Source organism: Stegostoma tigrinum, chromosome 22, assembly GCF_030684315.1.
Source record: "Stegostoma tigrinum isolate sSteTig4 chromosome 22, sSteTig4.hap1, whole genome shotgun sequence".
Taxonomy (NCBI): Eukaryota; Metazoa; Chordata; class Chondrichthyes; order Orectolobiformes; family Stegostomatidae; genus Stegostoma; species Stegostoma tigrinum.
Genome location: NC_081375.1, coordinates 31,001,549 through 31,028,799, shown reverse-complemented (window position 1 = coordinate 31,028,799; position 27,251 = coordinate 31,001,549). Strand labels below are relative to the sequence as shown.

The 27,251-nt window shown below is 41.5% G+C and overlaps 1 protein-coding gene across 4 annotated transcripts in view; it reads left to right on the top strand.

The window, feature by feature from the left end:
* Window positions 1–27,251, top strand: part of LOC125463707 (matrix-remodeling-associated protein 7-like) — a 109,593-nt gene that overhangs the window by 64,296 nt on the left and 18,046 nt on the right. For all 4 annotated transcript variants that reach the window (XR_007249892.2, XM_048555303.2, XM_048555302.2 and 1 more), the window contains exons 2-3: window positions 2,314–2,368; window positions 20,825–20,918. Coding sequence is in view for 3 of the 4 variants with exons in the window: in XM_048555303.2 (XP_048411260.2) it covers window positions 2,314–2,368; window positions 20,825–20,918 (149 nt within the window). In the remaining variant the exon portion in view is untranslated. The remainder of the gene's footprint in view (window positions 1–2,313; window positions 2,369–20,824; window positions 20,919–27,251) is intronic.

Sequence of the window (27,251 nt, the reverse complement as noted above, 5' to 3'; positions counted from 1 at the left end):
TAGATTGAGCTCAATTGTTTGCTGCTGTGTCTTTTCTTTAATATTTTTTGCATTGGCAAGTCAGATTTCAAGTAGTTTCCTGTTGTTTGTTTTCAACGTTCTCTTCAGTGGCACTCTCTGCCTCACTGACCAAATATTTTTGAGATAGTAAGAACTGCAGATGCTGGAGAATCTGAGATAAGGTGTAGAGCTGGATGAAAACAGCAGGCTGAGCACGAAAGCTGATGTTTCAGGTCTAGGCCCTGAAATGTCAGCTTGCCTGATACGTTCGTACAGCTCTACACCTTATCTCCAATGTTAAGATTTGGTGTTTTGATATTGGAAAGTAACACCCCAAGCTAAAGATGATTTTTTTGGTTCCTAACATGTGGCTGTTTTTGTTGAAGTGACTATGGCATTTGAAGTATGTGAAGCATCTCTGAAGTGTGCAATAATAGAAGACCAGGGTAAAAGCTTGTTTAGAAACATGTTCCACTTGTCTTGAAGGCAGTATTTGGAAAGCTGTGTTTGTTTCACAGATGGGCAAGTGAAAACTCCTCGATGGGTCATGCTGGCAACATGTGACAAGTGACCTGGAGCAGTGCTTAAACTAACAAGAGTGGTCTATTTGGCTGAACTCTGCATCCAGCCTTGTACATGGCTTTGGAAACCTGTAGCTACCCAGAAGTACCCCCTCTGTGCAGTATCAGACACATTCAATCCAAGGTTAAGAATGGAATGGGCTTCTGTCAAACCAAACCAGGACACTTGTGCACAGTGTATGCCCCATGTGCAGAAGCACAGTCAGTTCATCCACCAGCGGAGTCCAATCCAGCTTCCTTCATGGCTGCGCTATCTTGGCTGCATGAAGTTGTGTAGTGTGCCTTGGAACATCAAATGTGATTGGAGATAATGAGTAACCTGGATCAAATGAGATCCCAGGAGAACTTGAGGGAAGGAGGGCATTTCCATGGTAGTCCTAGTAGGTGGGTGTGCAGTAAGGGAAGAGACCATTTGGTCAAGTCTGCTGATGGGAAACACATAATTTGATTTTTGTCCTGAGTTGTCTTTTAGAAATGAAGGTTGGTTTTTGGTGTAATGGTTTTACAATACAAACCAAAACCTGATTTTTCTTTTTTTGCCTACTAGCTAGCTGTTTGAAAACTTGGTTTCAGAGCTCAAGTTGCCACAGAAGTCTGACTGCAATATTATAGGGGCTTTGGTGTGCCCACACCTCTGGCTACAATTTTGGGCTTTCGAAAGAACTTTTTTTGGTGCAGGCAGTAATGGCCTGAGTGATTCCTAAGCTGAGCTTGCTCTCAGACAAGCTTTTTTTCAGTCTTGTGAAAAGTGATCTCTGTCTGTCTGAATGCCACTAGTTTATTGATGACTGATTAGCCTTAGATGCTGTCCATGGCTGGTGAGTCAGGAATTACTATCATCAGGGAATAAGCAGTCAACCATCAGTGCTAATGAGTATATGGAACTAATGGGATGGTTTCTAAGGCTTTACATCATCAAAATCAAAGACACATTGCCAGGCGGGCTAGGGATGGTGGACAAAAGTGTAGTTGAGATTGCAGCACACTATGAAAGATTCTGACCTAAAGCCTTTCCTGAAAAGGTTTCCAAAGCATAGTGCAAATAATACTGTAATCATACTATAAACAGTAAAGTACATCACTTGTCCAATGTTTCAAGTTGGTTGGTATAAATGTTGAATTAACTGATTTTTACCTAGTTAATTCTTGAAACAAATATTCTGAGCACCTGGTGTGCTCAAGATGACCACATTTGAAACTGAAGTGACAACAAGTAACCCAAAACAGGTGACAAGAAAATGTCAATTAATTGACAATCAGATTTGGCATATAGTAGAAATGGGATTGGCAAACTTTTCACTTATGGTAACCGGTGTCAATTCTGTTCAAGGCTTGGACCTGGGCTGTAAATGGACAGTTTCCAATCCCAAGTATTACGTGGGCCCACAAATCTTCAGACAACCCTTTTTTAGCCTAACCATTTCTGTTTGGAAGCTTCAATCATGCTGAGCAGGAATTATTGAAGTTTTCAAACTTAAGTGATTTCTGTTTTTGATCATGTCTAAAATGTTCAGATGGCATTATAATAGGTTAGAATAGATGTTGATTTGCGTTCTGATTAACTTTTTAGACACTTCTCCCTCTTCTGTGAGGATGACAATTTGCCTCAAATGGTTAATAGTTTGCAAGATGACATTTGTTCCTGTTTTGGTCTAAGTCAATGACATTTTCTTGTCCCTTTACTCACTGAATTCTATGTTGACATTTTTTAATTTCCCTCCTTTTTAATCAGGAAGAAGATGAAGCAGAAGTTGAGAGTACGAAAAAATCCCCCTCTGAAAGCACTGGTAAGTTAATGTATAGCAGAATAGCTTTGTTCTAGTCATAATTCTGTAGTGCAAGTTCAAGTGTGGGTAAAAAGAATACACAGGCTCACTAGTGGCAGAGCTCAAAGCTATATTCCACTTTGAGCATGTCAGTAATGCAACTGTGCAACTTCAGTAGATAACTCAACCGAAGTTAGATCTGTAATGATATTGGAATGCATGCTGCCAATGGCAATTGTGTTAATACAATGAGGAGTTGTGCACAATACAAATTGGGTGACCAGTGTTAGAAACCTGAGCATCTAAGGGTCTTCAATCTTTTGGTAAAGAGAGACCAGGCTGTACAAGCTGTTAGCAAAAACAGATGCAAGAATGAGATGGATGTTGGTGCAGGAAATCTGGATGTGGAATCAGTCTTTCTGTAAGACCATAAAAAACAGGTAGGTGATAATGGGAACTGCAGATGCTGGAGAATCCAAGATAAGTGTGCTGCTTGGCCTGCTATGTTTATCCAGCTTCACACTTTATCAAGAACACGTAGGTGATTTGGCTCAACAAGCCTGCTTTAGGCATTTCTTCATGGCTGCTATGTTTCTCAATTTTTATTCTCTGACCTGTTCCCTGTAACCCTTGATCCGCTTGCTTGTCTAGAAACTATCTACTGTCTTAAATAGGCTAAATGACTTTGCCACAAGTCTGCAGAGACCATGAGTTGCGCAGATTCCTGGGGATTGTTGCTGAACAGAGACCTTGGGGTACAGGTTCACAGGTCTCTTAAACTGACTTGCAGTTACCCAGGGTAGTCAAGGTGTTTGGTATGCCTGCCTGCCTTATTGGTCAGAGGATAGAAATTGGGATGTCATGTGGCTGTGTAGGACACTTGGTTAGGCCTACTTTCAGAATGTAGCATTCAATTCTGGTGCCTGTGGGAGAGGAAAAATGTTAAATTTAAAAGGGTGCAGAAAAGATTCAAGGGATTTTTTTGGGAGGGTTGAATCTATAGATGGTGAGGCTGAATGGGCTGGGGTTGGTTTTCCCTGGAGCTTGAGGCCGAGTGGACACGCTTTACATAATTTATAAAATCATGAGCATGGACAGGTTAATAGCCAAGGCCTTCAGCCCAAAGTAGATTAGATTCCCTACAGTCTGGGAACAGGCCCTTTGGCCCAACAAGTCCACTGCCTCTTGGAGCATCCCACCCAGACCCATCGCCCTATAACTCGCCCACCCCTGAATGTGGTGGGCAATTTAGCATGGCCAATCCAGCTAACCTGCACATTTTTTGACTGGGAGGAAACTGGAGCACCTGGAGAAAACCCACACACAATGTGCAAACTCCACACTCCTCTGTACGGGAATAAAAAACTTGGTCATAAGTCTAGGGTAAGATTGCAAAAATACAAAAGGGAACAAAGGGTCAACTTTATCCCAAATGTAGTGCATGGAAAGAATGAGCTGCCAGAGGAGGTGGTGGAGGCTGGTACAATGACCACATTTAAAAGCCATCTGGATGGAAGTATGAATACTCAGGGTTTAAAGGGATACAGGCCAAATGCTGGCAAATGGGACTAGACTAACAATGTCTTCCTGGCCAGGATGAATTGAACCCCAGCATCTGTTTTAGCTTTACATTGGATGTTATTAACCAGCCTCAGGGCTGAAGAAATTCCTCCTGATCTCAATTTTAAGGGTCAGCTCTTCACTCTGAACCTGTGCCCTGGGGTCCTAGTTTCTCCAACTAATGGAAATATCTTGTCCATGCCTGCTCTGTAGGCTGCCTCCATGAAATTCTTGCAGTTCTTTTAATGAGATGTCATCATCACCACCACACCACCACCCCCACCCCCCCCCCCACCTCATTATTTGGAATCATTTTTTGCCTTCCAAACAGGTGGTTTCAATTGGCAGTTTACCTCCAAGGTGGGTGGAGACTTTGCAGGCAATTATCTACAGCTCCACATGGTTATTGGGTGAGGGGGAAACCGTGTTACACATGCGACTTCATGTTCAAGTGCTACAACAGTTGTGCTTGGTGTTTTTTATGTAATTTAGTCTTGGCAAATGACTTGTGATCATGTTGGCTGAGTTTGCCGTGAAGAAAATGGACTTTCAGACTAAAACTGAGTTCCTAACTGGAAGGAGGAAAGTTAAGACTAATGGGACCCTTTGTAAAGTTGGTTTCGCAGTGTAAAGTGGTAATTTTAACACTGGCTGCTTTCTCCCTCTAGGACTTCATATGACCATGTTGGTCTGATGTCTGACTAACTTGGGTTTTGTGTTTAAAAATTTGACCAGATGTGCAGATGAAGGTGTTGCATTTGTCTCGTTGATCCTGAGGCTTTTGGCAAGGCCCTATATGAGCCTGACTGCCTGTGTCCAGTGATGTTCTGCAAGAATTAATGTTGAGGGTTTTTTATGGCATATTTAAATGATTTCACCCTGAAAGTGGGAGGGTTGATTAGTAGCTGAGCAGATGATGCAGAAATTGGTGAAATGTTAAGTTGTGAGGATTGCCTTGGGTTGCAGGAAGATTATGGGCAGGGTGGTTAGATGGGATATTCAGTCGGACATAGAATTCTTTCTGGATGAGGTTGAGGTGATGCACTTGGCCAGGAAACGATGGACCAGGAAATAGATGAAAAGTTGGTAAGTGGGGGGATCAAGGATCTTGGTTTTCACTTCCATTGGTCCTTAACAGGAGAGGGACAGGTAAATAGTGGTTGCAAAGACATGGGACACTTGTCTTGTGTTAGCTGAAGCATGGTATTTTTATGATTTAGGCAGTCTAGGCTGTATGAAGTTGCTTAGGTTGCAAGTACTCTATTTAGCCATTCTGGAATCCACATTGGAGGGATATGGTAGTCCCGCAGAAGGTGCAGTGGAGATTTGTCAGAACGTTGCCTGGGCTGGAGACTGAAGAGGTTGCATACACGAGTTTTTCTTTGGGAGTGGAGAAGTGCAGATGGAGGAAGAGTAAAATTTCTCTAATAAATGGGAAGGTGTATTTCTTCTTGGCGGAGGCATCAATGATCAGGGGACACAAATTTTAATGGCAGGGCCTTAAGGATTGGAGGCAAGTTGAGCAGTTTTTTTTTGAAACCCAGACAGTGGTAATCTGGAAATTAGTCATTGGTAAAAGTAGAAACCTTTTGACCTCTTAAACATTTGAGATGTATTTGACCCCAAGGCTATGCACTCAGCTGGAAACAGATGGGAATAGCCAACTGCTTTGAGCAGGTTAAGTGGCTGAACAGCCTTCTGAGCTGTGACCCTGACCGAAGTGAGGTAGCCCAATTCCATAATCTAATATAATGGCTAGTTAGGCAATAGACTGGGTAACCTCTTCAAAAAGTGTCTCCAGGCAATTGATTAAACATCTGGAATCAGTGTGCATAGTGCCTTGACCAGCAAAAGAACACAATGGACAAGTGTCCCACTCAAAGATTTGTGGACAGCTTTGGATCCAAATAAGATGGAAGTTGCTAAATAAATAACAAGCTTGAGGAAAGTTTGAAATTCAGTAAGAGTGCTGTGAGGCTAGTCTGATTAAGGGAGTAATAGAGTAAGCTTGTAGACAATAGCTTTATTTCTTGTTGAAGAAAAAAATTCAGATTTTAGGCCTAGAATTGTGAAACAGGAGGATTGACAACTGAAGAGCCAGGAAATGGCAGTTCTATTCAAGTGTAGTTGAAGAAAACTCCTAACTTTTTGGGAAGCAAGATTTGATTGAGATTTAATAGAGGAGGTAGGAAGTTATTTTTGGGTTTTTGTCTTAAAACAATTACAATTCCCAAGTTGTCTTCCCAAACTCTAGATTCTGAAATGACCACCCTGCAATAAGTGCAACCACGCTGTTCATTTAAAAAAAATTGCAGACTAGTCTGATACTAGGAGAAATGCGAGATCCAGTTGAGAAGGATTAGATGCTTTAATGCTGTTAGTGTTCCTCAAAATCAAACTTACCTTACTTTATGAAAGGGAAACTTTGTTTGACAAGCCACTTGGAGTTTGAATGTAACTCAATTAACTGGGGGAGAAGTATTTGGATTTTGAGTTGACAGTCCCATGAAGTCAATGTGTAAACTAAAAATGGGATAGATGGTAAGTCCTGCTTTAGATTGAGAATCGGTTAACTAACTGAGAATAAAGGCAGTTTATGGAGTGGAAGGTAGGGGTGCCACAAGGTGTTCCTGGGGCCCTGCCATTTCCCGACTACATGAAGTATTTGGAATTTTGTAATGCTAGTGAGGAGGTTATAGAAGTTTCTGGCAGACTTTAGGTCTCGTTGCCCCCTCAGCCTATGATAACTAGTGTATTGGATAAATGTGAACAGCAGAATGATCTAGATTTGAGATTCATGTACAGGCCCCTGGGCCTGTACTTTACCTTTTTTATTTTCAAAGAAGAATGAGATCTCACTTTTTAAATATCCAACATGCTGACCAGGCTGGACAGAGTGGATACAGGGACACTGCTTTCCTTGAATTGGAAGTCCAGCTGCCAGTTGTGAAGGCCATTTAGGGTTCAGATGAGAAATTAAGGGCTAAATTTTAAAGCTGAGGAGGCCAATCACTGGGTATATTGGAAATGGGTGGCCAGAGCTTATCCAGTCAGTGTGTATGGATAGTGGAAACATGGTCTTGAGATCAAAGATTTAGTCACAATTAAATTCAAGGCAGTGAGTTTGATGGGCTACATGACTTGGTCCAACTACTATTTTTGTTTCTATTCCTACAAACCATGCCTTCACTAAAATTTGTATTACCCTTTCAAAATCACCAGCTTTTGAGTAGCATGTTGTCCCAGTTCAAATGGCGCATGTGCGCACCCTGGCCCCCTACCAGTGATCACGCATCCTCCTCCAGGGTGATTGCCCTCTAGACTTAGCCATCCTCCTTCTGTCCTTTTAGCTACTGAAGTTCTTGGTGTTTGTTGATATTACTTGCTAGTTTATTTCCAAGCTATTGTTTTGCTTATTTAAAAAAAAAAGTATTCCTCTGCCTTGGACATATCTCTAAATTTGAGTGGCTTTTCATAATTTGCTCTGCTTAAATTCCCTTTATGGTTAATCACTGGTTTATTGTCTTAATCTTTTACCTCACTAGGGTATACCTTGAGTCAGCAACTATTTTCTTCAGCTGTGTTTGTTTAAATTTATTGCCAGCTATACTGGCCTGAGGTTGGCACATAGCAGCAATTTCTGAAACTGGGAGTCAATGCTACAGTCTGTGTTGCTGATTCTTGCAGTGCTGCCTTGGAGCCTAAAGAATGTAATTCCCAAATGTGCATTTCTTCCCTGACTGTCTTTTCTCTATTCCAAACACATGGTCTTGCAATGAAAGCAGGACTTGTGCATACTTCATGGAAAAAGTGGATTAGTGTTCAGTACTTCAAATTTTCGAGATGGGTATTGAACCTGATGTGACTGTGTGCAGCCTTAACTTTGATTGTTCATCACGAAACTTCCCAAGTTCTTTTACCGTTGGTATTCACTGACAAAAGGAAATATTTTTTGAAACTAGATGCATGGTTTCGAGGTTGTTGACTTGATCATTGAGCTGGCTTGTAGTTTGGACGTTTCACCCCCATGCTAGGTGACAGTGTGGCCTCTGCAATTATAGTTCCACTCTACTTTGACATGATCAGTCTGGGGTGTTGTCATTTTCCGGCTTTTTTAGGCTAGGATTTGTAAATAGGGTCTAATTTCACTCTTATTGATGGCATTGCAGGTAGAGAATCGGGTCTTGTGTAATTCCCATGCATGTCTACAGTTGACTTGAGCCAGGATGGTCATGTTGCCCCAGTTAAGTTGATGGCCTTAGTGTGCTGGAATGTGGGAACCTTTTGTGTTAATTGACTACTAGCTGGCATTCATGTACCCTGATGGCTAGTTTCCTTCCTGTCTGTGTCTGATGTAATGTTTTGTGGCAGTCCTTGCATGGTACTTTCTACACTGGTCCTGCATGTAGAAACAAGGTCTTTGGTCCTTGAGTGTTTGTGGTGTGGCTGTGGGTTTGTGCTGTCCTGTTTAGTGGTCATAAGAGTCTCATTGTCAGGTCTGATTTTATATTCCTGAACATTTGGGTAGTGTGGCTGGTGTAATGTGTTCTTGTTTGTCTAGTAGGCATCTATGGTTGAAGTTGGGGTATTAATTCATTAGTGAAGACCTCTTTATAACTGCTCTTTCTTTCTCCTTTTTTCAACTTTTTTTTGTGCAAAGTATGGGTGTGTCGCAGTGGATTGTGTCCTGTTTGAACAGTGTCCTTGCACAGCTTTTTGTGGATGTTGGGGTGATTTGCTGCAGAAATTGGCCACTTGGTCAGTGTGGTTTACCTTTGTGTACTCCGTGGGTTATGGATTCTACCTGGACATTGAGAAACAGTTTTTGTTTTCCCCTTGTGACTTTGATCCTGGGGAATGTGTTATTGAGGTGGTGTCTCTTCTAACAGTGCATTTAATGATAAATGTCGTCTCCATGTGTCAATCCAATTTTGGCTGAACATGAGGGAGGGTCATGCATTCCCATCTCTGCAGAGACAGACAGTCATGCAATCAACCCTGAGATGGGGGACCCATACATGTGCTAACAACCTGTTGTATAATCTTGACCATTTAAAGGTGAAGTGTGTGGTGAAGCACAAGTTGCTGATGGAGCTCTCATTTGGTGTTGCTGTTCCCTCTAATGTGCCCAGTGTGGCTTTGGCTAGTGGGGCGTTAATTCATGTGAAGAGCACTAATGTGCAAGGATAACATCATCTTTTGTTTTTTGAGGTAAAAGAATCCCTGGGTTAGATGGATGGAGAAGGGTGATATGTTGACTCAGTGTTTTCAATCTCTGTAGGTTCTTCGCTAGCCTGTATGCAGGTGGGCCTGTTACGGAGACACTGGGTCTGAGGGCAATATCTGGCTTGTGTAGTTGGAAGCTTAGAGAATTAGGATGGTGTTTGAGCCTTCTGGCTTCAGTTTAATGTAGTCTGTCTTGGTTTTTTGGTACTGTTCTTCAGTTCAATCAGTGTTTGGGAGATCATATTTGCCAGCTGCAGTGTTGGCTCTGTGTGTATGCAGTGCCTGTATTTTAACGAGGCTACATTGACAATTAACAACCTCACCCACAGTCTGAGCCACAACTCATTTTACAAAAGCCTTTTCAAATATTTGAGCTCTGCAGGAGTTCGTTTGGGAGTTTTTTTTTCTGGAATTTGCAATTGCGTGTTATCACCCACCATATTTAGTGTCCTTGTTAATCCCTTGTGAAAAGCCAACCCTTTGCTAAGGAGTTCCTTTTCTGCACCAGCTGGCTGAAATCTCAACTCCTTAGTGCAAGTGACCATTTGTGTGGCAGCTTTGTCCACCCAATTTTAAAGGAGGGGAGGTTGTACTGATTTGAAAACGAAAATGGAAACAGAAGGCCCTAATCTGTTAGAGTGGAGTAGAGATCCCCCCCCCCTTCCAATGTTGAAACCTGAAATAGCCAGAAAAGCTCACCTCTACCAATCGGGTAGATGGGTACAGAAGGGGCGGTTAAAGGAAAAATATCCCTCCTGGTTGCTTTGACAAGTAACAAATTACTTAATGGGGTCACCGTTAGGATTAATGAAGAGAATGGCTAACATTAAACAATTTCCTCTGAAAGTAAATTTCCAGAATAGAACAAAACTATTGGTATGCTGTTCTAATCCCACTTTGTATAAACCCAAATAGTTCTGGATGTGAGTTTGTTCACTGAGCTGGAAGGTTCGTTTTCAGATGTTTTGTCAACTACGAAGGCTTCGTCGGAGGCTCACTGTTACCTAGAATGGTGACGAAACGTCTGAAAATGAACCTTCCACTCAGCGAGCAAACTCACATCCAGAACATCAAACTGAGCTACAAAACTTCTCAACTCGCTAAACCCAAATAGTAACTAAAACTAACACTTAGATACACTATTGACAATGAGTGTCTTAGGGAATATTCTGCCTTCTGTCTCCAGTCAAATGCCACTCTTCCACTGATCCTTCTGCTCGATGTTGCCTCTGTGAATTTGTCTCAGCAAGCTATTAGCAGGGAGTTTTTTTGGTATTTGTACTAATGAATGGATGGTGCTTTCTCATAGCGTGGAGATTTGAGAGCTGGATGTTTATTCCTCAGACGGCAGTTTGTTCTCACCCCAATGTTTACAGTCACTACTGCTATGCTCCTTGATGACCTGTTAATTTCCCTAGAATGGGTTTGGTCTGAGGCTGTCCAAACCATGAGTTTGTAATCTTGATTGTTGTTTGGAAGTGCGAAGTGGTTGGTTTAAATTAATTGGTCGATCTTCAAGATCAAAACAAGCCCAAAGTTTCTGATCACACAGCCAATTGATACATGTTGCAATTTCAGAGCTGTCTATAACTCTGCTTAAGGACAGCATTTTATTAATCTCCAAGTTTAGGAAAGCACTTTTATCCCTTTTTGATCTCCTGATGCTATTTTTAGATAAAATGCTAGCTTTCATGGAGTATGTGCTGCTCTAATGGTAATATCTGATGTAGTGACAGCTGACAGTTTCCTCTGGTCAGAATATCTGCATCAGATGTTGTCTGAATTCTTCAACAGTTCCTTGCAAATGTTCAAAATTCAAGAGTCTAGGCCTGAAACGTCGCTTTTGTGCTCCTGAGATGCTGCTTGGCCTGCTGTGTTCATCCAGCTTCACACTTTATCTTGATTTCAGCTGAGCTTGATTGCTGAACAGATTCTTTGCTAAAGAAAGTGATTCTGCATGACAAAAGGCTTGTTTTTTGCTTTCACTTCAACCCTCCATCTACACTCAAACCTGTCACAGAATATTCATCTGAATTTATAGAGGCTGATAATCAGGAGGTCAGTTACAATTTGAAATTAGACTAGCTTTGTGTATTGACTTCAGTAATTTATCCTTTTTTTCTCATTAAATCTTATCTTTAATCTTGGCTCTTGGCAGTCTCCGGTCTTCAATTTTAAAAAGCACTCAGTACTGGTCCCCTGGGTGGCTGTCTGTTAAACTTGCCTTGTCTGCTGTGCTCCTTTAATTACTTCCTAACGGATGACTAACTTGATGCCCTTCAAGCCCAGGACAACTAAATTGTTTGTCATGTGTCCAGTGCTTTATAATTAATGCATTACTGCCCTTTTTGGTATCTTTAAACAATTTTGACTGGAAATGTGAAGCATGTTCAAAACATTGAGAACAAATTGACTTAATTGAAATGTAGATGAATAGAATCATGCCAAATGAAAAAACACTCTTCTGATTGAAGTTCCCCTGAGGCAGATGGATTTTATTTTAATGCTCCTTTACACCTCTGTCCTGACTAGGACAATTTTTGACCAGTGGTGAGTTTGTTAGCTTTACATGATTATCTTTTGTATCATTGATCTCAAGACAGTCAAGCTGTATTTCAAGATCTGTTGAAAAACCTGTTAATGCAAAGCAACATTATGAATATGGGTTTGTTCCCATGTCTGTCAAAATGACTACCAGGTGCCCAGTCTAGTAACTCACTTTGACTGAAACGTTGGTGGCATTCATAGCTTTAGAAGAGGAGTTAGAATTAGGTTTTTTTAGTCTAACCCATCACACCTATTTTCTGCAACCAAATCTTGAGCAATGCTATATTGACTAGTTGGTGTATGCAGTTTCCAGAGAATAATGCATGAAAACAATGTGCACACAAGAATATGATGACAAATAATAGTTTATTCAAGGAAAATGAAATTTTGGAATTCCTTTTTGGATCTTTGCCTATTGTGAATATGAAACTGAGCATCTCGAATGGGAAAAAAAATTCCTGGCTCATGACTTCTCATCACCACCTCCCACTGAACTGTTAATACTCAAGTTACCACTGCCCCCTTTTTTTGCCCAGTTTCTGTTGTATAGGCTGGCAAATCTACAGATTTTGTTGTACTGCATTACCTTTTAACTTCAAGTAAGACTGTCTAATAGTTTTTAGCATTTAACAAATTCATGCTGCTTGTTCACCCATGCTCTTCCAAATAATTTTATGCTTGTTTATCTCTGTCCCACCGTGCCATTGGACTGGCCTGTCAGTTGCTGCTTTAATGTTTTTCCTTTTCAGATGTCCTATTTCTGGCCTGACAACTCTAGTATCTAAAACTTTGCACAATGGTGACCTGAAATTTTTTGTCTCCACCCAAATTTCCACTTCCTGGGATGCATCCCATCTGGACAAGTAATGTAACGTTCAAGTTGTCCTTGTGTAGTTAGAACCCTCTTCCCAATTTTCTTAGCACTATATATTGGTCAGTTTTCTCCTCTCCCAGACCATTATCTGCTATTGTTTGGATGAATACAAAACTTATCCAGTACCTGTTAGTTTTGTTTTGTCTGACCCTCAATGGGTTCCATCATCTTTTTTTCTTTTGGTTGAAACACTATTCTTTGTTTTAATATTGAGCACCAACTGTTTACCTATTGCCCTTTTTAGTCTTATTATCTTTGTACTAGCATAAAGTGAACTTTCATGATATTGGGTACCCTGCCTTTGTCCATGGGAGCATGTCTTGTTTGTACCTGAATTATCTGTGCCTTGAAGCCCATTTGCCTGGCTGGCCTTTGTTTACTGGTGGCTAAATTCCTTCTGGAATTATTAAACTTGGCACTCCCTTGTGACTTTACCATCACAGTTTAACTGCTTTTGTTGAACCAGAGTTTTTCCACTGACTATGTGCCCACTGACCCACTTCATTCCTACTGAACAATCTGTTTTCCCTGTCTATAAAGAGGTAATTAGTACTTGTACCAGTTAACAATGCTTCTGCTCAGATTGCTATTGGTTGACATAGGAAATGCAGACATTATAATAACCTAACCTAGTTAACTGAGTAGAACACATTTTTGCCTCCCCTGTCATTTCTGATAACTTCAGAAATGGTCTAAACTCCAAGTAGAGAACCAGAATGCTCAAATGTTCTTTTCATTTTTGGGACCATTCTTGCACCTCACCTCTGAACATACTTGAGAGCCACTACATGATGTGAGATGGGGCCCAAAATTTCTCAAGACTCCAAATGTTGCCTCACCAGAACCTTAAAGCCTCTGGTACACACCTGACTTTTTATATTAAAGTCCTCAAAAGCCAACTTTCCATTTGCCTTGCTGACTAGTCACTCAACCTCCAAGCTTACCTTGAAAGAATCCTGGGCTAGAACTCCTAGTCTCGTTGTACTGGAGAGGATTGAGTTTTTTTCCCCATTTAGAAAATAATCCATACCTCTAATCTTAGAAAAATGCATGACCTCATGCTTGTACTGCGTCTGCCACTTCTTTGCCCACTCCAACCTGTCCAAATCCTTCTCAAGCCTTGCCATCTCCTCTAGTACCTATCCCTCCACCTATCTCTATCATTGGGCATTCTGGCCACATCTGCCACAGTTCCTTCATTTAAGATCATTTAATGTATAAAGTGAAACGTTGTGGTCCCAACATGGACCCTTGTGGAACACCCCTTGTTGCCAGCTGCCATCCTGAGAGAGACTCCTTTTATCCCCATTCTGTTCCTGCCAGACAGCCAATTTTCTACTCAAGCTAGCACCTTGCATCGAACACAATGGGCTGTTACCTTACTCAGCAGCCTCCTGTGTGGCACCTTCTCAAAGGCCTTCTTTGAAGTTGAGGTAGATACCATCTATTGGCTCCTCTGGGTCTAACCTGCTTGTCATTTCCTCAAAGAATTCTAACAGACTTGTCAGACATGACCTCCGCTTGATGAAGCCATGCTGACATTGCCCTATTTTGCCAGCACTTCCAATTAATCAGAAACACCATCCCTCTCAATGGACTCTAAAATATTACCCATGACCTGAGGTTAGGCTAGTTGGCCTGCAATGTTCAGTATTTTGCCTTGCTCCATTTGTTAAACAGGGGTGTCAAATTAGTGTCCCCCCCCCCCCCCCCCCCGGTCTGCTGGGACACTCCCTGACTCTAGCGATTTCTGAAAGATCACCACTAATGCTTCTATTATCTCCTCAGCTAACTCCTTTAGAACTCAGGTGTAGTCCATCTGGGCCAGGTGATTCATCCATCTTCAGGCCAGTTTTACTAGCACCTTTTTTCCTTGGTGATGGTCACCATACTCAGCCCTGCCATGTGACTCTCTGGAATCTTTGGGATTTTATTTGAGTCTTCCACCTGGAGTGAAGTAATCATCCAGTTCCTCAGCCATATCCTTGTTTCCCCACTATCATCTCTCAGCTGTCATTTTCCAGTGGTCTAATATCCTGGTTGGGTACAGGGCCAAAAGTTCTTAGTCTTCTTCATTTTATGGCTGACCCTTGTTTTAATCTTCTCCCTTTTTTTGTTTTTGTTGCCCTCTGGTCTTTAAGCTTCCCAGTCACCTGATTTCCCACTGCCCTTTTCTGCATTGAATGCTTTCTCTGTGCTTCTGTGCTATCCCAACTTCCTTAGTCAGCCATGGTTGTCTCATTCTCCCAGCCAATGCCTGAATATTCCAGTTCACTTCATGGCTGTGCGCTCACCACTCCCTTCACTCAAAACAACTAGGCTGCTGATTCATGAGTTTTTTTTCCTTAAAGGAAAAGCTTGCCTTCCCGCTTGCCCTCTGGCCATGCGCACCATTCCCACCACTCGCAACAACAGGTAATTGTCTTTACTTTCTTGTCAGACTTGCTTTCAGTGAGAAGCTCATTTTCAAAGGAAAATGACTGGCTGTGATGAAGAACACAAACTGTAGGAGCTGGGCAGGTAATACTATTCATTCTGAAACTCTGAAGCAAAGTTGCTTCTGCAAACACTGCAATACATGGTGTCCTGAAAGAACTGAGGCTCAGTTTTTTAGAAGAACCAATTTCTCCAGATTCCTCAAGGGTCTGGTTCGGCATTGGGAGCCTTGCTGAAATGTGAGACAGGAGGTAAATGGGCATATCCACAGTGGTGTACTTGTCACCTGGACACTGCACCAAAAGTATATGTGCCAAATTGGTTAACTATAAGAGGAATGTTGAGGCAATTTTGGTCCACAATTTGAATCAGTGTTAAATGCTATCAAAAATGAAAAGGCTGTCATGTAAGTTGAGCAATCTCATGCTCCTCTTCAGTACACTGGAGCTGTTAACTAAATCAAAAGACACTGCATCTACCACTTAGTTTCATCTGGTTGGTTAAATTGAGATTAATGAATAACATGAAAAATCAAGGATAGTAAATCTAATCAAAATGATTAATATAAGCTCAAGTTCTTTTTTTAAAGAAAAAAAAAACTCCCTTTTTGTCTGGATTAAAATCGTCTCTGTTCTCCAATGTTTTTCTGTCCCATCCTGTGCATTTCATTTCCACTTCTGAAACCAGTTATCTTGTGTACTTTCTATTCCCTTTGGGACACCATAACACGGCAGTGCCAAATGAAATTGGCAAAGTTTCTTTGGCTTGTGGTCTGAATTTTGACTTTGAAGGTGAAATCTACAGTTGGCCCAGTGCTGAAATATTTGAAAATAGTCTCTTTGCAGTTGGACAGTTTAGTGAATGTGTATGTTTTGTGAAATCTAAGTTGGACAGATACGTTTTGCATTTTCTGCCCTAGGGCATTAGTTGGGTAACAGTGAATGCGACTGTGTTTGAGAGTTTTGAATTGAGTCATTGGAAGAATTTCCTCGTCCAGATAAAATATTTGTCATGTTGAGTTAAATGCTGTATGTGTGACCACACAGAATGTAAGAGAATTGAACTTGGAAAGCATTTGGTTGCAACAGGAGTTACAAGCTGCTCAAATCACATCCCTAACAATTTTCTGCTGATGAAGGGTCTAGGCCTGAAACGTCAGCTTTTGTAATCCTGAGATGCTGCTTGGCCTGCTGTGTTCATCCAGCTTCACACTTTTTATTATCTTGGATTCTCCAGCATCTGCAGTGTCCATTATCCCTAACAATTTTGTCTTGTTGTGGGAATCCAGTGCATAACATCACCTGGGTTATTGAATTCTTTTGTTTTGACTTGGCTAATGTTCTGCCTCTAATAGCCTTTTCTTGGCAACATTTTACATAATTTGTTAGTGCTGGCAGCCTCTTTGCTTTTGAGGAGAACAAGAGATGCAGGTAGTGGACTAAAATTTGTAGGATTTACACAAGATTACTCTGAGCACAAACTAACTTGAAGTCTTGCGTTTCATAACATGAAGGTAGAATTGATGGTTTTTAGTGTCCAGCCATGCTTTTTGTTGCAGGGCCAAAACTTACACAAGTAGGTGATTAGCCTCTTGCGTTCCTCCATTCACTTGAAGTCACAGATCAGCCATAATCTCTCCAGATTTGATTTTCCTCATTCTCTCATTCCGCTAACATGTCTCATCTGCTGGCTTTAAATTTGATTCAATGACAGTTCAGTTAGAAATCCCCACCTCCTTGTGAAGGAAGTTAGGAAAAACTTCAGATTTGAACTAGATTCTCAGGATTGCTGCTAGTTCTAGGCTGCCCAACCACTCAACAGGTAGAAAGAATGAATCATAGGTCCTCAAATCTCAAATGCAAGTGAATGCAACCTTAGCTGGTTTAAATGAGACTTCTAGATTAGGACCTCCACAATGTGGAAGCAGGCCTTTTTAGCCCATTGAGTCCACACTGACCCTTGGAGCATCCTACTCAGACCTAACCCTCTGCACTATCCCTCTAACCCAGCCCCTACCTGGGTGAATCCACCCAGCCTATCCACTGGACTGTGGAATGAAATGCGACAATCAGAGGAAACCCATGCAGATGTGGGGAGAATTGGCAAACTCCATGAAGTCAAAAATTGAAGGCTGGAATTGAAATTGAGTCCCTGGTGCTATGAGGCAGCAAGGCTAAACACTGCACTACTATGCCACCCTTTTGGTGAGCTTTCATAAAAGGTAATTCATGATCATCATTTTTTTGTTGCCAGAGGCCATCTAACATGGAGCCCAGAGCTGCTGAGTACTCCAGGCACCACTATTTTAAAATTTAGGTTTAGAAGTGCAATAACACAAATAATGGGTTAGTTTGTGCTGTAAGTGACTAACTACTAGATAGAATTTGAATCTGTAATTTTGGATATGTTTTGGAATTTTCAGAGGGTTAATGGTTAAACTATATGGCATGGTCATCCATTGGTCTTTGTCTTCACTGCTTGGTAAGTAATAACATTGTAGAAGTATACAAAGTGTGCGCTAACTTGTGATTTAAATTCTGTGGCCATAAGCCATTAATGTTTCTGTTGAAGCCACAACTAATGGTCATGTCTTGTGCTTAGCCCAAACCAACTAGGTTACTGCTCCAGATGGATTTTTGCCTTGCATCATCTAATCATAATGACGTACATGATCTATTGGAAGTCTTCCAGATTGTGACAACAGCTTTCTAGTCAGCAATTCCTGCCCTGTTGCCTTAATTTTTAAGGCCCATGTCACTGCTGATCTCTGCGTGCTTCAGTTGAACAGGAAATGCAATTGTTAATTGCTTTTTGTTTAGTTTTATAATTAGGTTGAGCTATTTGATGCAACTTTGTAATAAGAAATCAGTATGTGAAATAGCTTTGTGCTGGAGAGCCTTCAAGATAAAACAAAGTGCGCACAAGTGTGCGGCAGACCACATCAGCCCCCCTGCTCCACCATTCAAGAACATCAGAGCTGAACTTGATTCCGTGTTCCTGACAATATTTGTAGGCTTAACTTCTGTCATGTGCTACCTTGTTTCAGGGGTTGAGGATGCACTTAGGAAGACATCTTTAATTTTAAGACACAGCCAGTTGTTTATTGCATAATTTTATATCCCCGTATTACTTTTTTGTCCCATCTCGGATGAATGTAACGTAGCATATATTGACTGTTGCAGTGGAACATTGTGCGTCTGGAGCAAGATGAAACACAGAGCAGGAGGAGGTCAGGCAAGCCTGCCCTACCATTTGAGATAATGGATAGTTTACTTGGAAACCTCACCTGTTCTCATCTCACCTCAGCTACCCTGAAACCCTCACCTTCAGCTTCAGAAGTCAGTCTATCTTGGTCTTAGTGGCTCCACAATTCTGGAGAATTCTAAAGAAGCATGATCACTAAGTGAATTTCAACTCCACTCATTCTAAATAGGTCACCCTTTGTAAAATGTAGCTCTTAATTTGCCTATCAACATGCTCGCCACATCTACCCTGTGGAGATTCCTCCAATCTTTTAATGTAGTAAGTCCCATACCTTAACTTTGAGAATTTTCCTTTTGCCTTGATTGAAGTGGGAGTTACAAAGTACTGAGTGGCTGACTGCTAAATCTTCTTTTTATTCTACCTGTGACAACCAGCCTGCTTTATTCCTTTCAATAAAGTTTTTTGTAATTTATCAGTTCAAAGAGGCAACACAAGTTTGTGCATGCCATCCAACTTCTCTCTATTAGAATGCACAGAGTTTCTGGTGCATAAAACTAAATTTTTCATGGTGTGGTTCTGTTGGGTGGGTTGATGAGTGAATCTAGGTGGAGCTCTGGCTCTTCTGACTTCAGCATTGAGGAGGTTTAAAACATAGACTTGCTTCCTCTGTTCTTTTGGTCCTGGGTTGAACTAAGAACTGTGCTGCAATCAACAGAGCAGCATTTTTAAAGTTGCAGGTTGGATGGAGGCAATAGAAGCCCACAGGTCTTGCCATTAAATGCTGCTTGGTAGTCTGGCCTAGAGAACTTTTTTGGCTTGTCAAGTTGGTCTCTAACTAGTAATCCAGACATGGCTGTGGCTAATTTTGTGCACAGCTGCCAAGCCAACATTTACCTTTGTTTAATACCCATCTTTATCAGCTAACTGACAGTGAGAGGAACTTTGATATTTAATGTGGGGAAGAGGAAGCAACAAAACTTGTTTCCCTCTGAAGGGTCTAGGCCTGAAACGTCAGCTTTTGTGCTCCTGAGATGCTGCTTGGCCTGCTGTGTTCATCCAGCCTCACATTTTATTATCTTGGAATTCTCCAGCATCTGCAGTTCCCATTATCTTTGTTTCCCAATGCATTGTTTTAGCATAGCGTTCTATGCACTGCATAAATACTAAACCAGATTTGGGGTGAAAGGGAGGATACCCAGGTGGAGAATAGGTAGAGTGTCAGAATATGACTCTGCTGAATAAAAGTATGTGCCTACTTTATAGTAGTTGTGCTGTTCATGATGTGGTTTAGGTAGTCTGTTACCCAGACCATGACCAAGTGAGATCTTGGTGATGTGAATGGTTCTTGTTAACCAACTTCAATACATCCGCTACAAGGGCGAATGATGGAAACATTCAGGACGTGTACTGGTAGTGGTGTCATCCAGAAACCACAAGTTTTCAAAAACCAACACTTGTATTATTATGGTCCCAGCTGATGTTACTAATAGATCCAAAATTGAAACCTGGCTGGATCTGTTCTTGTTAGCTAATTTTTGTGATTTAACCACAATATTTGCAAGGCTGCATATTTTTAACAGCAGAAGTTTATATGCCAGTAATAAACACAAACAAGGCATCTAAGTATATTTAAAATGATTTTGAAACACAGCAAAACAGTTCTCAACCCAGTTCTAATACTTGAATTCAGTCTTAAATTTCAATCTTGAAGCTTCTATTTGTCTGACTCCTTTTTTTTGAGTCTCTTTGCCATGGACAGTAGAGATAATGGAATTCAAGTTTGTCAGCATGAACTTGATATGATTGACCCTAATATTTCTGTGCTGTAATAATTTGGACTTCTAACTCCAATGATAATTTGGAAGATGTTTAAACTAAGCCCTTCTGCAGTAACTATTCCTAGGAAGAGTTTCTAGGACAGAATAAACTTGCATTTTGAGCCCTGCTGTGAACTGAGTTGAAACTTGCTCAAACTGAGATTCTGCAGAAACGAAACAAAAGCTAATGTTGACTTAACCTGCTGTAAGTCCCATGGTAAAAACACCCTTGCAGATCCTGGCCTAGAAGTAGTGTAAGTGTTTAAGAAAAAAGCAGATGACCCTACTGTCATGACTGTGTGTATTGTCATGACTCCCAGTTGTATTGATATTTTTTGTTTTAAAAAAAAACTTGTCACTTTACAGTTCAGAAATTTAAACGTGTTGCAAGTAAAATGGTTCCACAGATTGACTGAAGACTAATTAGAAGCAGTATGAATGTGGGCCATTTGCCTAACTTGAAGTTTTAGTCCTGAGTCTGAGGTTCAACCATATCTTAAACATTAACCAACTGACTAAAATATTGTTAACAGACAATTTATTGAAATGTCTAGTATTCAGACAAAGGGAATCATGTGCTGTATATGCACTGAGTCAGATGCTGTTTGTGTTTGAATTGGTTGGGCAGTCCCAACTCTTCATGTAATAGACTGAATTTATGTTTTCCCCAATTCTCCTTTCTCTTTTTTACCTTAATTCCAGTTTTAGAGCATTGATTATGAACAGCACCTGTGTCTTGTTTTGAGCCCAAAACCAAAAATCTAGCAAAGTTGACTGTGTACATGTGCCTCAGTTTGTATACTGTCTTTTCAGATGATCTCGTTGATGAGTACTGTCCGGGCAAGATTCGAGGTGGCAGCAGCTATGAAAAAATGCTGACAAGAGAAGAATTGGAGGAAGAACAAAGGTATGGTCACCAGATTGTGATTTGAGCTCCACTTGGTTTTAAGTTGTGCATGTTTTCTTTGTCCTAACTCTGCGCCCTAGCCAGTTTTGCTGTTGCTAATACAAGCGCTGTTAGAAGCCTGGCTGCCTTTCTTTTCATGTAATGGGTTTTAAGTGACAAAACAATCAGGATCAGTACTTGAAGTCTTTATTTGTGGAATTAATGCATGTTTAAGTTTGTCCATGACACTTGTTTTGCTGGGCAACACCTGCCTAACTCTCAATCAAAAGGAAATCTCCAGAACTTTTTGACAAGACCCATAGCTTGTGAATATAGATGTATATTTGAGTTTTACATGTGGAGACTCCAATGTGAATTTTCTTAAGGCTGCTAGAAATCCAAACGGATCACATCTACTCACTGTCCTTTGCCTATTTAACTTGTTACTCCCTCAAAGAATTCCAAGAATTTGCCAGGCATGACCTCTTGATGAAGCTGTGCTGACTCAGTCCTGTTGTACAATGCACTACTAAATACATTACAATCTCATCCTTGATGGACTTGAATATTACCAAGAGGTCAGGTTAACTGCCTATAGTTTCCTGTCTTTCCTCCATCCTGTTCTTAAACAGGCTGTTACATGAGCCATTTCCAGCCCTTCACAGATGCTCTGTGACTCCAGTGATTCCTGAAAGATCACTACGAAAGCCTCGGCAACTTTCTTTGCTAAATCCTTCAGAGCCCTGCAGTGTAGTCCTCCTGGTCCAGGTGATTTATTGGCCTTCACACCTTTTCAAATGTCCAAGCATGTTGTCCTAAGTGAAGGCTGCTATACTAAACGCTGCCCCCTGATTTTTGTTCATTTTCAAAGTTTTGGTATGCTGCTGGTGTCTTCAGCTATGAAAATTGCAGTCGAGTACCTGTTCAGTTCATCAACCACTTTTTTCTTTATTTGTAGTATGACTACCCCAGTCTCCTCCCCCTTTTTTCTCCCCTGTGGTCCAATATCTACTTATTGCTTGTGCCTCAGTTTTTCAAACAGCTCAAACTCTCTTGCAGTCTTTTACATTATGGTGCACAAGTCATACCTCACCCCCCCCCCCCCCCCCCCCACTCTATTGTAAATGCTCTTGCGTCCTCTTGTTTTTGTAACTCCCCAATCCTTTGGTGGTAAGTCAATCTCCACCACGTGGCATGTTTGCTGTCGTGCTCTCCCTGACCTTGTCTGTTATGACTGCCTCTGCCTCTGCGCCTCTCTGCCTCTTCCTCCCCCTCAGTGTGGTTTTTTCTCCTTGGGACGAAGTTCTGTCTCCTGTATTACCCCCCCCGCCTCCCTGCCCAAAAACTCCATTGCTGTTCCACCATCTTCTCTAATTGGCTCTCCTTCCAATCAACTCTGGTCAGCTCCTCCCTCAATGTTTGTAGTTAGCTTGTACTCAGTTGTGAGACAGTTACAATTGAGTTCCAAAAGTGAATACTTGTACGTAATCATCAGTTTCATGCTGGATCAAATGTAAAACATTTGTTTTAATCACCTGTGTACTGAATAGATTGTTACAGCCTTATTTAGCTGGCTGTTCCGAACGTTTTGAACAACTGAATGCAACAGTGATAGTCGGAACTGATGCTAGAGAACGTGAGATAACACGGTGTGAAGCTCGAACACAGCAGGCCAAGGAGCAGGGAAGTTTGATATTTCGGGTTGGGACCCTTCAGAAATGGGGGGGGCGCGGGTGGGGGAGAAGGGATTCTGAAATAAATAGGGAGATGGGGGAGGTGGATAGAAGATGGGTAGTGGTGAAGATGAGTGAGATGAGATATGGGTCAAAGTGGTGGGGTTAGAGCCAGTGAAGATGAATGTAGGTGGGCAGTTAAGGAGGGAATAGGTCAGTCCAGTGAGGATGGACAGATCAAGGGGGTGGGATGAGGTGAGGAGGTGGGGCTTGAGCTGGGAGGCATGGTTATGGAGGCGGAGACTAGCTGGGCTAATTTTAGCATGTGGTTGGGGAGGGGAAACTTTTGAAGCTTGTGAAGTCCACATGTCTTACCCTTGGGCTGCAGGGTTCCCAAGCAAAATGAGATGCTGTTCCTGTGTCTTTTGGGTGGTGTCGTTGTGGCACTGCAGGTGGCCCAGGATGGACATGCCCAAGGAGTGGGCTGTTTTGGGGTTGAGCGTTGACATGGTTCATGATGGGAAGGTGTAATTGTTTGTGAACTGTGCATGTTAGCGAGTTTAAGATTTGTAGCTCAGGTTGAGGTTCTGGATGTGAGTTTGCTCACTGAGCTGGAAGGTTAGTTTTCAGATGTTTCGTCACCATTCTAGGTAACATTGAGCTTCGGAAGCTGTATGTGTTCTGCAAGCTTGGGGACCACTTTGTAGAAAACCTACGCTCAGTTTGCAACAAACAACCCCACCTCCCAGTTGTGAACCATTTCAACTCCCACCCCACTCCTTGGACAACAAGTCCATCCTGGGCCTCCTGCATTGCCACAATGATGCCACCTGAAAGATGCAGGAACAGCATCTCATTTCACTTGGAACCCTGTAGGCCAAGGGTATGAAATGTGGACTTGACAAGCTTCAAAAATCTCCCCTCCCCTGACCACATGACCAAATGAGCCCAGCTAGTCCCTGCCTCCATAACAAACCCACTAACCTTATTTTGCCCCATTGACCTGTCCATCAACCCTGGACTGACCTATCCCCTCCCTAACTCTGCACCTACACTTTTTTTTTACTGGTTCCATCTGGGTCTCTTTTGACCTGTCTGTCTCCTCTCAACCTTTTGTCCACCTCCCCCTGGCTCCCTATTTATTTCAGAATCCCCTTTGCCTCCGCCACTTCTGCAGAAGAGTCCCAACCAAAACATCAAACTTTGCTGTTCCTCCTGATGCTGCTCGGCCTGCTGTTCATCCAGCTTCACACCGTGTTATCTCAGAATGCAATAGTGATTGGCTTGATTTACAATTGACTCTGGTTTCTCTAATCATGCAAACTAGTGGGTCCTCAAGTTCCCTTCAGCTGTTGACAAATATTTCAGTTGAAGGTGAATGAATATAGCCAATTCCTTCCCATTATTGATCATGGTAGAGTTGTTTCAAGTTGTGGTTAATGGAACATCAGGTTTTATCCAAAGGGCAGGGAAGGTCGACAACACAAAATTTAATGAGGCAGAATTTCCATGACCAAAGGAGTGCTTGTTTACTTGTAATTTTTCATTTTTCCAATTCTGCCTTGACTTGCACTTAAAACCTTGTTTTGAAATACAAGTTTCAGAATACCATAGTTTTCAGCTCACTGGGTAGTCCAGCAGTTGTCATTAATACATAGTGTACCAAATCTGTGCTGAATCCATCATTATTTTTGGAATTTTGTACTCCCGTGATTTAAGTTGTAGCTGCTACATTTGATATATTCGGACAAGGCCACACAATTTAACCCACCTTTTTGATTTTATACCAGATCTGCTTGTTAACTGAATCCTGCATCACTTAAAATTATTCTGTTGGCACATAACATGTGGTAGACAAGCAGAAGGATACTTTGTTTTTATGCAGAGCCTTAAGTGAGCTCAATGGCTTTTAGGCTCTTCACTTGGCCCTTTTTGGTATTTGACCTGAGTTGTAGATGGTTTCTCATTCCATCATTGTGTCCATAATCACAAAAGTAAGTGCCTTCACTTGGCTTTCTCTGGCAAATTTCTTAGCAAGTGTCCAGCCCATGTGGTTTTACACATACTGCATCATGATAGAGTCTGACCTGAGACACATGTAATCCCATAATGTCATAATCTGAACAAGTGCTTTCATTTTGGGGGTGTGGGAAAGGCTGGCAGAACAGCTGTAAAAATGCTTACCAATGTAAAATAATGCTTCACTGCAGTCAACAAAATCTGCATAACCTGAAGGCCATTCTGCTACAAACCTGGTGCACAGTGTAGATTGAGAATCTGGAATTTTTTCTCCCCACCTCAATACATGTGTCTCTGCTTATCTCCCCTCCAGGTTAGTGCAATTAACAGTCGAGCTAAATAAACAAAGTGATTACTTGCCAGAGAATAGTTGGGTGGATTTGTAACCACGAAACTACAGTTGGTATTCAGGAATTGGCAAAATTCTAATACAAATGGTTTATAGTTGCATTACCTCCTGATGTTTTCAATGCAAACATGGTATTTGGCAGCTAGCCTTAATTGTTATAGCAGGTGTGAAGTGAGATGTTAACCAACATCTCTAATTTGGCAAATGGCAGTGTGGAGAAGACCTGCCATGATGTGATGAGCATAGTTGATTTGCCAAAGTGAAATGGGGTGCTATTGAAAGATTCTATTAAATGTTTAAGAACACTTTCTGTTCTCTTGCACAGATGTAGTGGGAGAAAGATATACTCCAAGCTTGTTCATTGATATCACTGAAAAAAGCTTCTATTGTCTAGGAAGTTGGTGAATAGGTTAGTTGTGTTCATAGGCTATGTAGCATTGACTTTTTTCTGCAACTGTCCTGACAGTACAGAAGATGTAACATTATGAAAGAGACTGAGCTTTGGGCCAAAATGTATGGAATTAGCCTTGTTCATGAACCTTTTTTAAATGATCTTTGTGTAAGATTGCTAAACCCCAAGACAGTGTCAGTTTGTAAAATCTGGCTGAGGAATTTTTAAAATACAAGCGCATGCCTTGTTTCTTGTAGATTTTACTATCTAAGTTAATCTAAATATTAATGGTGTGATTAATTCATATAGTGCCAGTTCTCTCAAAATTCTAGCACAATCCATTGAAAAATTGGCAGAGAAAATCATGTGGTCCAATACCTGGCATTGGCACCCCTCCACTTAAAGTGAAGTAATGAGTGTCACAGGATAAATGATGTTACACATTCTGCTGCTGGAAATTCTCAATCTGGAAGAGTCCTGGTTTTTTTTGTGTTTAACCTTGTGAAAACCTTCTGAGACAAAGTACTATGGAAGTGCCTGTGCGTACATGTCCCTACACTTAATATTGTTTATAGTTGCTGTATTTTGACTTTAGTATCATCTTTGGAAGAGAATGAATTTTCTTTGAATGTATCAGGTTGGGGGGGGGTGGGTGTGTTGATGTGCTTTGAAATAAAAATAACCAGTTGAGCTGGTCTTCAGTGGCATAATTACTGTTCCATTCAGGATGAGTAATGTCTTAGGAACACCTGGACACGAGTACCCCATGGCCTTGAGACGAGGGATGTTTTGAACAAGTAAACATTGTGAATTTCCTTTCTGATCCAGTTCTAGTAATCCCCATTGAATGTTTGAACTTCATAGTAAAGTAAGATTAGAGGGTTCCTTGCAGAGATATTTGTATCATACTTCGTCACAGGTGTGGTCCCAGAAGACTAGAGGTTGGCTAATGTTCTGTTACTTAAAAGTTGCGATGAAAGCCAGGGATCTATAGCCCAGTGAGCCTTGCGTCAATGAAGGGTCTATGCCCAATACATCAGCCTTCCTGCTCCTCAGATGCTGCTTGGCCTGCTGTGTTCACCCAGCTTAACACCTTATGTCAATGGTGGCTAAGGACTGGTTTAGTGTTATCAACATGGCTTTGTGTGTGGGAAATTGTGTCCCATGCTAACTTGAGTCATTTGAGGTGACAAACTTGAAGGCACAATGGTGAACATTGTCTATTTTGGTGCTAGTAGGAACTGACAGTGCTGGAGAAACTGAGATAACACTGCGCCCATTTCTGAAGAAGGGTCGCGACCTGACTTTGCTGCTCCTTGGCTGCTTGACCTGCTGTGCTCATCCAGCTTCAGTGTTATCTCACTGTCTATTTGGACTTTGATTCATTTATTATGATTCTGTGCAGTAGACTGGTTAGTAAAATTAGAGCACAAGATCTGGGGGGAGCTAGCCAATTGGATCTAAAATTTCAAGGTAGTTTTCCAGACTGGTGGCCTGTGACTAGGAGTATGCTACAAGGATCTGTCTGCTGCTTTTTGCCACCTTTAAATGATTTTGGATGTGAATATTGGAGGCCTGGTTGGTATGTTTGCAGATGGCATGGTAGACAGTGCAGAAGATTGCCCCAAATCGAAGGGACCATGAACAGATGGGCCAACAGGCTGAGGGGCAGATGGAATTAATGAAAAGTGAAATGTTGCCTTTTTGGTAAGGCAATCCAGGGCAGTTTTTTTGTCGGGCCCTTGGGAGTGCTGCCAAACAGACTAGTGGCTACTTTTTATTAAGTGCAGTTGTAGGTAAAAAACTGATGGTGTTTTGTCTTTTGGATAGAACCATGAGTATAGGAGTTGGGATGTCATGTTGCAACTGTACTGAACATGGAGGCCACTCTTCGAATACTTTGTACAATTCGGTCACCCTTG